General features: G+C 40.7%; 1 protein-coding gene across 1 annotated transcript in view; it reads left to right on the top strand.

Annotated features, from left to right (window-relative positions):
* Positions 1-14,825, top strand: part of LOC136862774 (cilia- and flagella-associated protein 36) — a 126,028-nt gene that overhangs the window by 9,129 nt on the left and 102,074 nt on the right. Inside the window, exon 2 of the mRNA XM_067139020.1 lies at positions 3,223-3,290. Within this exon, the coding sequence (XP_066995121.1) occupies positions 3,223-3,290 (68 nt within the window). The remainder of the gene's footprint in view (positions 1-3,222; positions 3,291-14,825) is intronic.

The raw sequence follows: 14,825 nt of genomic DNA on the forward strand, positions 1-14,825 counted from the left end.
GTAAAATTCAATAACTTTTTTGAGATTGAATATAGCGCCACAGTGTTGTGTAAGCTACGTGGGAAAAACATGGGTGACGTATTCTGTAACCTCTGAGCATTAGAAACTACATTATTACTTTGTGCTCGGTGGAATATTAAGAGGGCATCACTAAACTGTTACAGATTAATATAATAATAAAATAGATGTTACCAAAATTGTACTCATTTTCAAATTACGAAGTGATAGCTCTGGAGAGAATATTAATCATTTGTCAAAGAACGCATTTGTATCCAAAGCTTTCCAAAATATTTTTTCCCTTAATAAATAAGCTGACACTCTTTTCAAATATGTCATACCAGAGAAAAAACAAACAACATGTCATTTACGGTATAGCAGATCAAGGAGTGTCAGTGTCTATTTGTATTAGATACGTTGTATTTAGGCTTGAATTCTGCTGAGAAACATTTCCTTGGTTCACGTATTTGATCGAAATAAATATAGGGCATGTCAGTAACGAAACTTTAAAATACCTTATTTCGGAGGCCTTAAACTCAAGTTAAATGCGTTAGGCGACAAAAATGATGGTGCATCGTCTTATCAGGAAGAAAAAGAATGGTGTGTAAAATATCTTTCTATGAAAAGTTAACGTGATTGAAGCAATACAAAATGGCCCTAAAGTCACATAGCTTTTGTCAAGCTATATCAACGATATCTCCTTCCGGATTCTAGGTCCAGAATTTTTTGTACCGGTACAAATTCCGTAAGAAAAATAGGTTTCCAATGTGGAATACGCTTTTGATTACGTGATTAAGGTCAGTGCTCTTTATATCTCTTAAATTTTGTTTCGTGGATGTTTCTACTGTGAGTCAACTAACACTGTCGCTGACACAGGGTTTGCTCGAAGCCATTAATGTTCTCTTTCCAACGGGTGAGGTGACATAGTAAAAGAAAAAAATCATTTACGTCCCAATAACTATATTTACGGCGCCACCATAGGCTTTTGCGGCTTTCCAGTAACTGCATTATCTCTTGTGATGCTATTTCTAGGACAAAGTATCTTCTGGGTTGCAGACTTAACAAGCAGACCAGATAATGATAATAGTTCAAGCACTTGGGATATCTGCCGAATAGTTATTATAGATAACTTCACACATCTGCTGGGGAATCATTATTTACGCTGATGAGCACTTGAATTTGAGATTCCTGCCTAGTAGCGTGTAGCGCCCCCATTCACTCTGATAATGGCACTGACGTGGCGTGAAATGGACTCCACAAAATATCGAAGGTGTTAAGGAGCCATGACCGTCACACAACCTCCCGTAAGGTACGGAGATTAGTTGGAGAAAGATCCAGGATGCGCAGATCCTCCTCTATAGCACCTAAGATGTACTCAGTAGGACTGAGGTGGACCTTCGAGACTAGGCAAGCATCCCATGTCTGAGGATTGTTCATGAAACCAACTGGCCACAATTCGGAAGCATTGTCTAGCTACAGGAGAAGTTTTCCTGCGGGGTTCTGGAGGCGAACAAATGGGTGGACATGATCAGAGAGTAGGTTCCTATAACGATTGCCGGTGAAGGGACGTTGGGAGATATACCAGGGGTTCCACTTCATCCCACGTGAGCAGCCGTCATACGAGGATACCGCCACCACCGGCTGAGATGTAACCTACTGGCAACAGGGACCCATTGCCTCATATGCTGGATGATGCACTCCTACCCAGTCATCGTCGTGTACCAATTGGTACCTCGATTGAAATGACCAGGCAACATTTTCCCCATACTTCGAAAGTTCAAAGGCGGAGTTGCTTTGCCCATGTCAGTCATTGTGCTTTCTAACGTGCGGTGAGCAGAGGTTTCCCTGTGGGATGGTGACTCTTGTACCTTACTGCAAGCAGATGGTTCTGCATGGTACAGCTGGTCACAGTTTGTTGTTATCCAGCACTGAATTCGCTAGTGATCTGCTGCACTTTAGGCCCATCTATTACCACTTACCATCCGAGCTAGCCGACGGTGACTTTGCCATAAATACGTTGTACTCTAAGGCAGTTGATACCGGTGGTGGTGGTATTCTCGGAGTCCACGTACTCGTGGGATACTTTTGGCAGAGTGACCCTTGGAAATCCCAGTGCCTACAAGACTTCGGAGATGGAATGGCCCATACGTCTGGCATCGATAATATGGCCACAATCAAATGGCCGAGACCTCGTGTCTTGCCCATTCTGTGGACAACTGTTACACACACGACCAGTATGAGGTCTGACGACATCGCAGTCACGTGCTACGCCGTACTAATTCACTTTCCTGGCCGAACACAGCGCCATCTTGCCAAAACGGCAGCTTTCGCCACTATCTCTAATTCAATTGCTCATCAATGTATGTTTAAAAGTAGAATATCCCCCCCCCCCCCATAACTGGAAAAATATCTCTGGAAGTTTACTAGGAAGATTGATATTTCCAAAACCTTACGAAATAAACATTCGATATTGCTGTAACAAAAGTATGCAGATAGAGTGGCACAAATGTCACGCATGGGTTGAAGTACCTCACGACTTTTAGATTTACAATGGTATATTTCCTTTTTTGCAATTTTCTAATAGACAATCGGAAAAATAACCGTGGGTAGGTTGAGAACTGAACAGTCGAGGAAATGTGCCGAACTTTTCTTTGCAATACTGTAGTCCACTATTCTAGCTTATCCACCGATTTGACAGCCGGGCTTTTTTCTTAAGAGATATCTCAATGCTCCTGTATTAATAAGACAGCAATCATTACGGCGCTTTAGAACAATATTTGAGTGGAAATGGATGAGCTACTGTCAGAAACTCTTGACAAAGTTATGAAAAGTGCTCTAAGAAGAGCCAGTCTCTGTGAAGAAGCAAATGGTGATCATTTGAAAGACGTTCACAAACTTTTTACAAGTCGTGTGCACATACTTAGAAAGCAGGAATGTAATGGTTTTGCCAGAGACGTTGACATTTCACTCAAAACGGAGAATTTATGAATGATTCCAACCCATGCTTGACTTCTGCGCCATCCTAAATTGATGGGGAAATATGTCTATAATATATAAACTCAAAATAAAAATGTCTAATTAATGTAATGTAGGTGGTAATGTCCACAAATAATTATTGTATTCCAATATAAAAATAATATCCCAGGACAAGAATGTATCCTTAGTGGAAGTAGTGATGGAAAAATTGTGTGTGTGAAATACTTAATGATTTTCATTCCCTCGCAGTTTTCGAACCGGCTAATGAAGAACTTGAAGAGGAATATAGAAAAATCCACGAGGAATACAAAAATCTGGTAAAGTTCTCTTTATTTTGTGTGTGTGTGAGTTGCTTGACCATAGTGCACGGCTTGTACCTTATCATAATCCTACATCCCTCTTCACAAAGGATTTGTTACTCATAAAAAGGAAAATGAATGTGAGCACTAAGGCACTCCAGTTAAACGAGGTGATTCAGAATGAATGCGAAGAACTACTGGTTATAACAGACTGTTGCAAATGAATAACAATAAAACAACTCCAAGTTTACGTACAGCAACGGTGCCGGAGATACATGGAAGCAAAGTCCGTAACAGTTGGTGTCGCAGAAGTTACAGTGTATGAATTTGTATTCGTTTATTAATTTATTTATTCATGCATTGTATACAGCACTAATTGCTCCATAATGCTTGTAACAGGTAAATGAATACGTGGATCAGCAAATCAACGCAAACTGTTGTACACATCGCATCTCAATTATAGCACAAAAATACTTCGCTACACAGTGGCAAACAATAGTAGGATTCATTGCGTTTAGGGAAACGTCCTGTCACTTTCACAACAATTGTTCAAAATATCAACCTCCTACAAATGGCAATGCCTACTCATTGACTCCTGCACACTCTCAAACATTCCTGGCGTATGGCGCGAGTGACTACAGGCTAATGATATCCTAGGTAGGAGATCTTCCAGTCAATGATGAGGCTCCTCAAACACCGTGCTGGGTACATGACCACAGAAAAAAATATCCAGAGTATTAAGTTCGGGTGATCTGACAGGCCAGCCTATCAAACCATATTCTCCTGTTCATCGATCTTCAAATGTCTCAGTAAGGTGCTACCGTGCCACCCGACTGAAGTGCTGGGTTTCACTATCGTGCTGAAGCCACATGTGCTGTCGTACGATGAGATATAATTATGTCCTCCAACAGTCCTCGTATGATGTTCAACAGGAAGTTGCGGTAAAAGTAGTTGTGGCAGTTGTGGTAGAACGATGGGGCCAACCAAGTAGTTGAAGGCAATCCCACATCACACATTTAGCGCAAACCTAACCTGACACCTATAAATACGAATGGCTTGTGGATTCTCCTCAGCCCATACATGCTCACTGGGGACATTAAATACACTGTTCTGAATGAAACTAGCTTCAAACTCCCACTGAAGAAATGGAGCTCACCGCAAACTTGTTGTAAAAATAGTTGGCAGAAGCCTAGCTTTCGTGGAAAGTCTGCTGGGTCAAATACTTCACTGACTGTTGTTGATATGGGTTCATTTGCTGGCCTCGTAGGCCTACATGCCATACGGTGCTTTGACTCGCACCAAATATCATGGCAACAGTATTAATGTTGTTCCACAGGTCCCAAGATGTCTTCTTCCATCTCTGGCGCATCATGGTAACTTTACGACTGCTTCCCGCGAGATGTGTCTATAGCTGCAAGTTCCCTGTGTCATATAGTCGTTGGAACAGTAACGCATTGTATGATGCAGCTACGAGCGCAAAGTGTTCTTCACAGTGATTGATGTAATTTTCTTAACGGGATCTTCGCTTCCTTGTACCTCCGGCACCGATGCGGTCCAGAAGCCTGGGGTTGTTTTGCTCTTATTCATTTGCAACGATCGTCAACATCAAAGACTTTGTCGCATTCATTTGAATCACCTTGTATTAACAGCTTATTCTTATTGTTGTGTCATTTCCTAAGGTGCTCTAGTACACTACATCATTCGTTTTCACTTCCATATGTGTATGATTATACTCACTATTCCCGAACACTGTTGAAAGTAGATTACCTGGAGGTTGTAAAATAAGAGGAGAAAATACCAGTTGATACCTTGGACAACTTGAAAAACATAAATATTTCTCCAGCGAACTTGAACAAAATCTTTGAGTTTTGCCGTGTTTTCCTGGATCCAATACTCCAACATGTTACCTTTCATTAACAATTTGTGGGACACGAACAAAGCATAGTTGAAAGTAGAAATGCTGAAATCCCTGCTAATAATGAAGCTTAATTACTCGTATGTACAGAATTCCATGAGCACATTAAAATTAGGGACGGCATTCTCAAGAAAACCCATTCTATGAATAAATACGACCAGCCGGACTCAGCACCAACGTAGACGTCACAGTACAGCCTTCATCATATTGTGCAGTTATGTTAGTGAGTTTATAATTATTACTTTTTATTTTCATTCATTTCCTCTCATATCACTGCCATACCACTACCACTACCACACTAGATAACAGTAGGATGATAATAATAATAACAATAATAATAATAACATATCTGAAAACTTAAGATAATACTCCAACACCGCCAGCCAAACTGCACAATGATCACTTTCGTAGATTTGAGGAAAGGATACAGTATGACTCAGTTGACCGAGACACCATGTTCAATATGGCGTTGATAACAAAACAATCACGTTAATGCAACAAACTACGACAGATACAACGTCTAACGTGATACTCATGGGTGAAATCTGTGATCCTTTTGAAATTAGAACAAGCGTTAGACAAAGTGATATGTTGTCCCCTCTCCACTTCAACCTAGTTCTAGGTAAGGTCATTAAAACAGGGGTGATAGAAGTACCTGGAATAAATATGCGAACAAAAGATAAACAGATCAACATAAAACGTCTTGCCTTTGCTGACGACCAGGCAATAATTACCTGGGCACCTGAGGAAGTCAAATACGCCATCGAGAATTTTCAACTGATTGTCATCAAAACTGACTTCCATATCTCTTACGAAAAAACACAGTACATGGACTACAAAAGCCCAAACCTGGCATAATTTGTAACAAGATATGGCAACATCGCACAAGTTCAACCGTTTAAGAATTTAGGTGAAATCATCGGGGGCACTGGCAATGGAAGAGTTGCAAATGAAAACAGCGCAGGAAAACCACGTATAGCCTGTACAATCACTCAAAATTTCTACAATAAAAATAATTTCCTACAAAAGCCAAACTTGGACATTACCACATTGTCGGCGTGAGGCACTCTTACTATAGTCTTACCAGAGACTTGTATTCCCTCTCTTTTACATCCTCACTACAAACCCTAAACACTATGTGAACCATGTGAAGAGATCTGTGCCCTTTATTTACAATCCCATTTATGTGATTACCCCAATGAAGATCTTATATTAACACCTAGGTACTTACAGCAACCCCAAAAGGAACTTTCACCCCATCAACGCAGTAATTACAACTGAGAGGACTTTTCATATTTGTGAAACTCACAACCTGACTTTTAACCCCGTTTAACATCATACCATTGCCTACTGTCCATCTCACAACATTATCGAGGTCATTTTGCAGTTGCTCACAATCTTGTAACTTATTTATTACTCTATACAGAATAACATCATCCGCAAAAAGCCTTACCTCTGACTCTACTCCTTTACTCATATCATTTATATATAAGAAAACAATAAAGGTCCAATAATACTGCCTAGAGCAGGGATGGCGAACCTTTTCCAACTAGCGTGTCATTTTAAGTCTGGTTTATTATTCTCAACTGTTGACCGTGTCACTTGTTATTTTGCTTTAAGGAAAATCTACAACCTACACCACCTCCCCCCCCCCCCCCGTCCCTCATGTTGTCGTAGTTCGTATGCTCAACAATTTAACTAATTTCTAACTCATCACATTTCCTCAAGGAAACCAGAAGAAACAGCTATCTTTGCCTGTAAGATCACATTCATGCTTTCATCAAAACATGCTGCATACATGTGGGAGTTATCCAAATTAGCTTTCAACTGCTCCGAAACTTCTTCTCTCATTTTATAACGATATCCTTGACAGCAGTTCAGCTGGCTGGCATTCCTTTAATTCTGTTAAATATTAGCTGTTAGGGTAGTTTTCAAATAATGTGTCGGACGTCAATAAGAAAGTTTCTTTCAAGAGCTCACCATTAGAAATCAGTTTCCCATGTATGCTGTACTATGCAGTGAGACATATGGAAACAGCTGCACTGATATTATTTCTTGCCCGGAAAGAAGATACAAAATAGTTCGTGTAATGTTCGATATTTTGTGAAACGAACTCCCTTCTTCATTCGTTTGATATGGAACAAACATTTGAATGATTAGTCTCCAAAACTGCGCTTTAATTTAAATGTGGGGGATACAATTGTTTTCGAACACAGGCAACACATTTTTCTGCAAGTCCGAATTCCCTTGTCCACAGTTCTTGAAATATACGGTCACCACCTTTGTTAAGTTAATGTTCTTTTCGGCACCAAAAACATGTTTGCGATGTCCGTATACAAAAACCACCAGAAAACGACGCTATTTCACTTGACTTTCGGACGTATCAGTGTAGCAGTATTGCTATATTGCACGTCCAAATGGAACTAGTATTTAGATTTTCGATATTTATTCCTTATACTTGAAACACTATAAGATATGTATTGTCTGTACTACAAGACGTATATAAAAACATTATGTTCATGTGGCGTGCCACTGAAAAAGTGTTCACGTGTCACCCAGTGACACGCGTGGCATAGGTTCGCCATCCCTGGCCTAGAGGAATTCCCCTCTTAATTATTACAGGGTCAGATAAAGCTTCGCCTACTCCAATTCTCTGGGATCTATTTTCTAGAAATCTAGCAACCCATTCAGTCACTCTTTTGTCTACTCCAATTGCAATCAATTTTACCAATAGTCTCCCATGATCTACCCTATCAGATGCCTTAGACAGGCCAATCGCGATACAGTCCAATTGATCTCCTGAATCCAACATATTTGTTATACCTTGCTGGAATCCTACAAGTTGAGATCGAGTGGAATAGCTTTTCCTAAACCCGAACTGCCTTCTACCGAACCAGTTATTAATTTTGAAATCATGACTAATATAATCAGAAAGATTGCTTTCGCAAAGCTTACATGCAATGCATGTCAAACTGACTGGCCTATAATTTTCAGCTTTATGTCTATCACCCTTTCCTTCATGCACAGGGGCTACTATAGCAACTATCCATTCATTTGGTATAGCTCCTTCATGCAAACAATAATCAAATAAGTACTTCAGATATGGTACTATATCCCAATCCATTGTCTTTAGTATATCCCCCGAAATCTTACCAATTCTTCTCTATTTTTCAACTTTTGTACCATATTGTAAATGTCGTTCTTATTATAGGTAAATTTCAATATTTTGTTAGTAATAGTCACCTCCTCTATGTGGACTTATCCTTGTAACCAACAATCTTTACATACAACTGACTGAATACTTCTGCCTTTTGAATATCCTCGCATACACACTCCCCTTGTTAATTAATGATTCCTGGAATTTCCTTCCTAGAATCTGTTTTTGCCTTAAAGTGGCTATACGTATCCTTCAATTTTTCATTAAAATTTGTAAGACTGCCAATTATGCTTGCTCTCAGGTTATCCTTAGCTGGCTTCTTTGCTATATTCAATTTTCTAGCAAGGTCCTCCAATTTATCCTTACTTCCACAGCTATTTCTAACTTTGTTTCTTTCCAATCTGCTCCTGCTTCTTAGTCTCTTTATTTCTCTGATTTAGTAAAGTGGGTCTTTACCATTCCTTACCACATTTAAATGTACAAACCTATTTTCACATTCCTCAATAATTGCTTTAAATCCATCCCACAGTCTGTTTACATTTATATTTATATTTTCATTTTTATCTACCGTTTTTCACCGATCATAGTTACTATTTAAAAACTCCCTCATGCCTGCATTGTCAGCCATACGGTACTGCCTAATAGTCCTATCATATTCACTCTTAACTACGACAAAAACAGCTTCGTGATCACTAATACCATCTATTACTTCGGTTTCTCTATAGAGCTCGTCTGGTTTTACAAGCACCACGTCCAGAATATCCTTCCCTCTAGTTGGTTCCATCACTTTCTGAATCAGCTGTCCTTCCCATATTAACTTATTTGCCATTTGTTGGTCATACTTCCTGTCGTTCGCATTATCTTTCGTTATCAATGGAACACGACAAACCAAAGTACGCTGCCTAGTAGATACACATAAATATCACACAGAAGTCATACTGACCACTGACAACAAGGACTATATACAGACAAAATATTGACACCCATACGTTTTCACCCAAGAATCCAACGGCAAGAAATTTGAAACTAAGGAATGCATGGACACAAGAAAGACGATAGGCCCATAGTGAAAGGATGAGGAAGTTTTAGGAAAATAAAAGAGAAGCAGAAAGTCAAGATAAATTATACCAATGCTATATAATGGTTCTACGTACTCCTTAGAGGGTGGAATCGAGCGACACGGAGCATTGGTATTTAAACACGCTTAACTGCCATCCACCTTGGCAACAGAAAGCCAGCGACTAACGTGTTGTATCACGTAGAGCACCTTTAAAGGTTTTCTTCTAGGTGCATTTCCTTAAGAATTAGTCATTCAGTGTTTTTACTACACAGCAAATGCACTACAGTTTATTTCATGCAGCATAAAGCGCGCAAATAGCCACCAAAAAAGCAGGAGACAAAGCCATCTCAGTACAGGTCACAAAGGCACTTGGTGAAGGCTTACACTATTCTTAACCTCAGCACTAAATTGGGTACAGTGTTTATATCTAGGTCCTGTCGCCTCTTTGCATGCAGGAATTAACCTACTACTAATTTATGGTAAACGCTGAGTTAAACTCAGGGCCAAGCACTTTTAACATTCCGAAGGGTAATCGAACCCACGTCCTTCCAGGTGAACCGAGCTCACTTTTACCGCCTCAGCTAGGCAGACCCTCGCAACTAGTCAGCAAGTTATTACTATTTTAGGAGCTTGGAGGTACCGGTATTTGGTTTTTAATCCTGGATCTATCTGATAACTTGCATTGTTGCATATTCTATAATAGCCCTTGTAACTGTTTGTAATGAACTGTCGTGCGTTCTGGCTGTGTTTCTCTTGGGACTGCACCACAATATTTTTTCTACTGTGGTAAGATAAATCACTGTTGGTACGTTACGTAAGCATACGACTTCGGCTTCTCAGTTCTGTGGCGTGTATGGTGGTGGGTGCAGGGTATTCTTTGTCCCAGTCACTGGCGTAGCCAGAAGGGGACCCAGGGCGTCCCCCCTCTCTTCCAAAGGATTTCCTGAAACTAGAACGAGGACCAGCCGTTGTTTTACGTACGGCACGAACAAATTGAGAACTTACGCCCAAATGTTAAATTAATGTAGCGACAAAATATCTGCTAGCATAGCTCAGTAGGATCATACATAATTCTCCATGTCTGTACTGCTTAAAGGAGCTTGAATGAAAGGAAACCACTTAGGATTGTCATGCGCCGGGATATTCTTCTGTAGAGGCCTCAGTATTAGGAATATAACCACGTGTTGACAAATGTCAAAAGATGAGGAGAAGGGCAATTAGCAAGGGAATACTCTGTAGGTGGCCGGAATGTGACAACCGAGATATCGGGGGCTACGGCCAGAAAGAGTTGCAAGCTTACGTAATCGTATCAGCTTTTGTACCTCGGATCCTGGAAGCAACAATGTCCCAGGGACCCTGGCACAGCGTGGTCGCGATTGTCGGGTTGTGCCGTGATTGAGAGATGTGCTGTATTTAAATTGCAGTGTTGGTAAGACTGTGACAGGATTGTGAGTTGAACGATATTTCCTCATTTTGTGCTAAAAGTATGTACATCCTCGGTATGTTATGACTTTTTTATATTATAACAGCAGCACTATCATTGTTTAATAAGACATGATCGCAGATGCGTGCGTAAGTTCTTGTCGGTTTTGTCAAACGCCCGGGGACTGATTAGAACCTCAAAAAGCACCATCAAAAGTGCGGGTAACTATTTTGTAATTGGTGGGCATGATAGCTAAGTTCCAATGAATCTATCTTCTCATCAAGACGGCCGAGGCTTGAACCGCAGTCGAAGCAAGTAGGAAAAAAAGACCTAAGCTGGCAAGGGGCTAATGAGCAAGATGGCGGCTATACACGGGCTCTTATGGGACTAACTGTGGGAAGCTGGCACAGGCGCATGTTGACAAGATGGCCGCCACGCGCAATCCAGTTCTAGTCACGCGCTACGACCTCTGACACCCTGAGAAATTAGGATATCGTCATCCTATAGAATACTGTCGAAAGAGGCTACTAAAAGGGGCGCCTGACTTGAGAGAGCATGGGTTGGCGAACTCAGCGTCTTTAGCTGAGTCTTGGCAATATGTGTGCTAAGCTGTTGTCTATCTAACCTCCCTTGGCCAAATCTTGTAGGACACTTCATTCCGAGGTAGTGGGGTCGAGCAGAGTAAAGCTCCTCCAGAGACACCCTTGCCCCCAGGTAGAGGCCTAGCAGAATAAAGCTCCTCCAGGGACACCCTTGCCTTAGGTAGGAGCCGAGCAACATGTGCTGTTGTGTCTGCATTGGTAAACTCGGGATCTTTAGCTGAGTCTAAGCTGTCGTCTACCTAATCTCCTTGGCCAACACTTGTGGGGGGCACATCCGCCCGAGGTGTGGTTGAGCAGAGTAAATGCCACTCCCAAGGACTCGAACGCGTAGCTGATTAAATTCAATTCAAATATCCTCACCCTGATTGAAATGCGTGTACGATGAAGGTGTACTGACTAAAGTAAATGTGGAGACACGTACATCTCAGCAGAAAAAAACATGACTTTGCGTGCTAAGCTGTATTTTCCGATCTGGTGTAGTAAATGAATGCTGACAATGTGTTATAACGCAAGACACCTGACCTGAGAGAACTCTGGGTCTTTAGCTTCAGGTCAAACTTGTTAGCGGTGACGTTACTACAGCTCTCGCTACTATGATGACGTTACTCTCTTCAGATCCTCATTTCATGAGGTAGGGTGGAGGGGTAGAATTGCACCAACGGTATACTGCTACTCGTAAGAGCGACTAAAAGGGAGGGAGTAACTCGGGGGAGAGCGGTGCTAGGGCACAGGGAGCAAATAAGCATACACAGCCTCCTATGAGACTAACTCAGGGAGAGCTGTGTTAGGGCTCCGGAGGCAAAATAAAGGGCCAAGCGTTCCGACCTCTGACACCCTGAGCCAACAGGATGTCGTCATCTTATGGAATACTGTTGAAAGAGGCTACTAAACGGGGCATACTACTTGAGAGGTCATGGGTTAGCGAACTCGGGGTCTTTAGCTGAGTCTAGGGATGATGTGTGCTAAGCTGTTGTATGAGTTGGCGCAGGGGCTCTTGCGTATACACGGGCTCTTATGGGACTAACTTGGCAGAGCTGTGCTAGGGCTCCTGAGGCAAGATGGCGACTAGCGCAGGGGCTCCTGCGTATACATGGGCTCTTATGGCACTAAACCGGCGGGGGCTGTGCTAGGGCTTTCGCGTGTTGGGCTAATTCGGGGTTCCATCCTTCTAACCGGATGCCCTTCCTAACTTAAGTCTGGCACAGGGGCTCTTGCGTATACATGGGCTCTTATGGCACTAAACAGGCGATGGCTATGCTAGGGCGTTTCGCGTGTTGGGCTAATTCGGGGTTCCATCCTCCTAACCGGATGCCCTTCCTAACTTTCGACTCTTGGTGGAGTGATGTTATAACTTTAGCATTTTGTTTTTTGTAGGTCGGAGGGTGATGGAATACTACTGTAAGAAATAACTAAAATGGGTTCCAGGCGCTTTTAACTTCCGAGCGTGTTTTAGCGGCAAGAAGACTTCCAGCTGAGTCTGTCATTAATTATAGTTGTTTAACGTTCTATGAATAGGGAATGGAGGGTTTAGGTGGGTAGTAGATTTTAACTCTTCTGACTCGAGAGCAATCTTCTACTATAATAATACGCGGTTTCCTATACACTGTTGTGCTGCCTACCCTTATAGAGACAATGTACTAGAAGACTGGGCGTTTCTCACTCAAATATAGTGTGGTATGGTGATGGGGGTGCTAGACCACCTGACTATTATTGGGGTGTAATTAGGAGACAAGATTATGTGAAGAGGATATCCGCAAACTTTCTGAGAATGTTATTAAATATGTGAAACTAACAGCCACGAGGCTTCAGGAATCGGTGTACCGATTATGCTATGTGAGCAACATCCTTGAACACAGCTGCCTGTATAACAATCTGATGAGGGAGAAAGATAAACAGTGCATGTGGTTACAATTGACAAAATTAAATATCCGACTCAAGCAGGCTTCGAATCGTAGACTTGGAACACAACTCTGCTTTGTAATACTATAGTAGAATCTATTGGACAAAGGGGTCTATAGCTGCGTCTGGCATAAGCCTAAGTCTGTAGAGCAACTACAAGGGCTCACAAGCAATACTACACGATCATTTGACACAATGTAGTCTCATACCTCAAGGCTTACAACTTGTAACTTATGACCTGTTAGTTTTTATCAGTCTAACTTTCAAAACTGCGGCAAGAGTTGCAAATAGCGACTAAAATGTGTTCTAGTAGGTTCTAAACTTCTGAGCGTAGGTTAGCGGTTATACTTACTTTCCGTCATCTGATGACTGGTACTGGTCTCTTAAACCATTTTATAGTAATTAACACCTACTTGTGATGAAGAAATTAGTTAATTCATAACATTAGTATGTCATGCTAAAATAATTAAAAACTTTAATATTTCTTTATTTCTCAGATAATACCTATAAATTGATTAGTTTTATTTTTTATATTTTCAACCACCCTTATCTTATTTGCCATTACAAACTATTATATTTTTATATATAATATTCCCACACCAACAAATAAAGCTTCACTAACTTCAAACTCCATAAATTGAAAGTGATAAATAACCTCTTCTCAATTTTTGATCCTACATCTAGTATTATAAACTTATCACTCAATTGATTAAGAACGTTCCTTGGGCTTCTAATACTTCCTCTCCTTTATTGATTAATCCCGTCAAGTGTTACTGTCACTTGATTTTCAATTACAAACACCCTTCACAATGAATTTAAAACCTTAATCGGGCCAACTAGTCACAACGGAGGAACTTTCATCTTTATTTCATTATTCTCACTTATTTTATTCAATATTTTTTAAGGATTATTTCCTTATATTTTCACAAGCTCCAGTCATTTGGTATTAACGCTCGCATTAGCACTACCTTTATGATTATCTTTCATATTATATAGATGAATCAACCATACAACTCATACATTCGCTCATATATCATTCGGTTATACGACCTCTATTTGTCTGCTATAAAATACATTTTCTCTATGCGAACTCTTGTTGCCTGTTTCTGAAGTTCATTCGTAGCATACAGGAATGCTGATCAAGAAACAGCTTGCGAACAACAGTGAGTAAAGATGGTGGAAATATAGCGGACGATGCAGTCAAAGCAGTATATAATTATTAAAACAATGGTTTTATACACGGAATGTAGAATACAGGACACGTTATTTCTACATCTTCATCTTTTTCTTCTCCTTCTTGACCTTTTTCTCAATATATTTGGATCAACAAGACGAAAACACTTATTTTTCAAGCCAGAAAACGAAATCACGCGCACTTAAAATCGTGACCTAGCCGAAAATCGAACCCAAGCCGTTGTTTATGTTCATGAAGAGAAGTTTATTAAGATGAAACCACTTAGTTCCCAAGCCAGAAGACTTAATCATACGAAGTTAAAA

This window comes from Anabrus simplex, chromosome 2 (assembly GCF_040414725.1).
Source record: "Anabrus simplex isolate iqAnaSimp1 chromosome 2, ASM4041472v1, whole genome shotgun sequence".
NCBI lineage: Eukaryota > Metazoa > Arthropoda > Insecta > Orthoptera > Tettigoniidae > Anabrus > Anabrus simplex.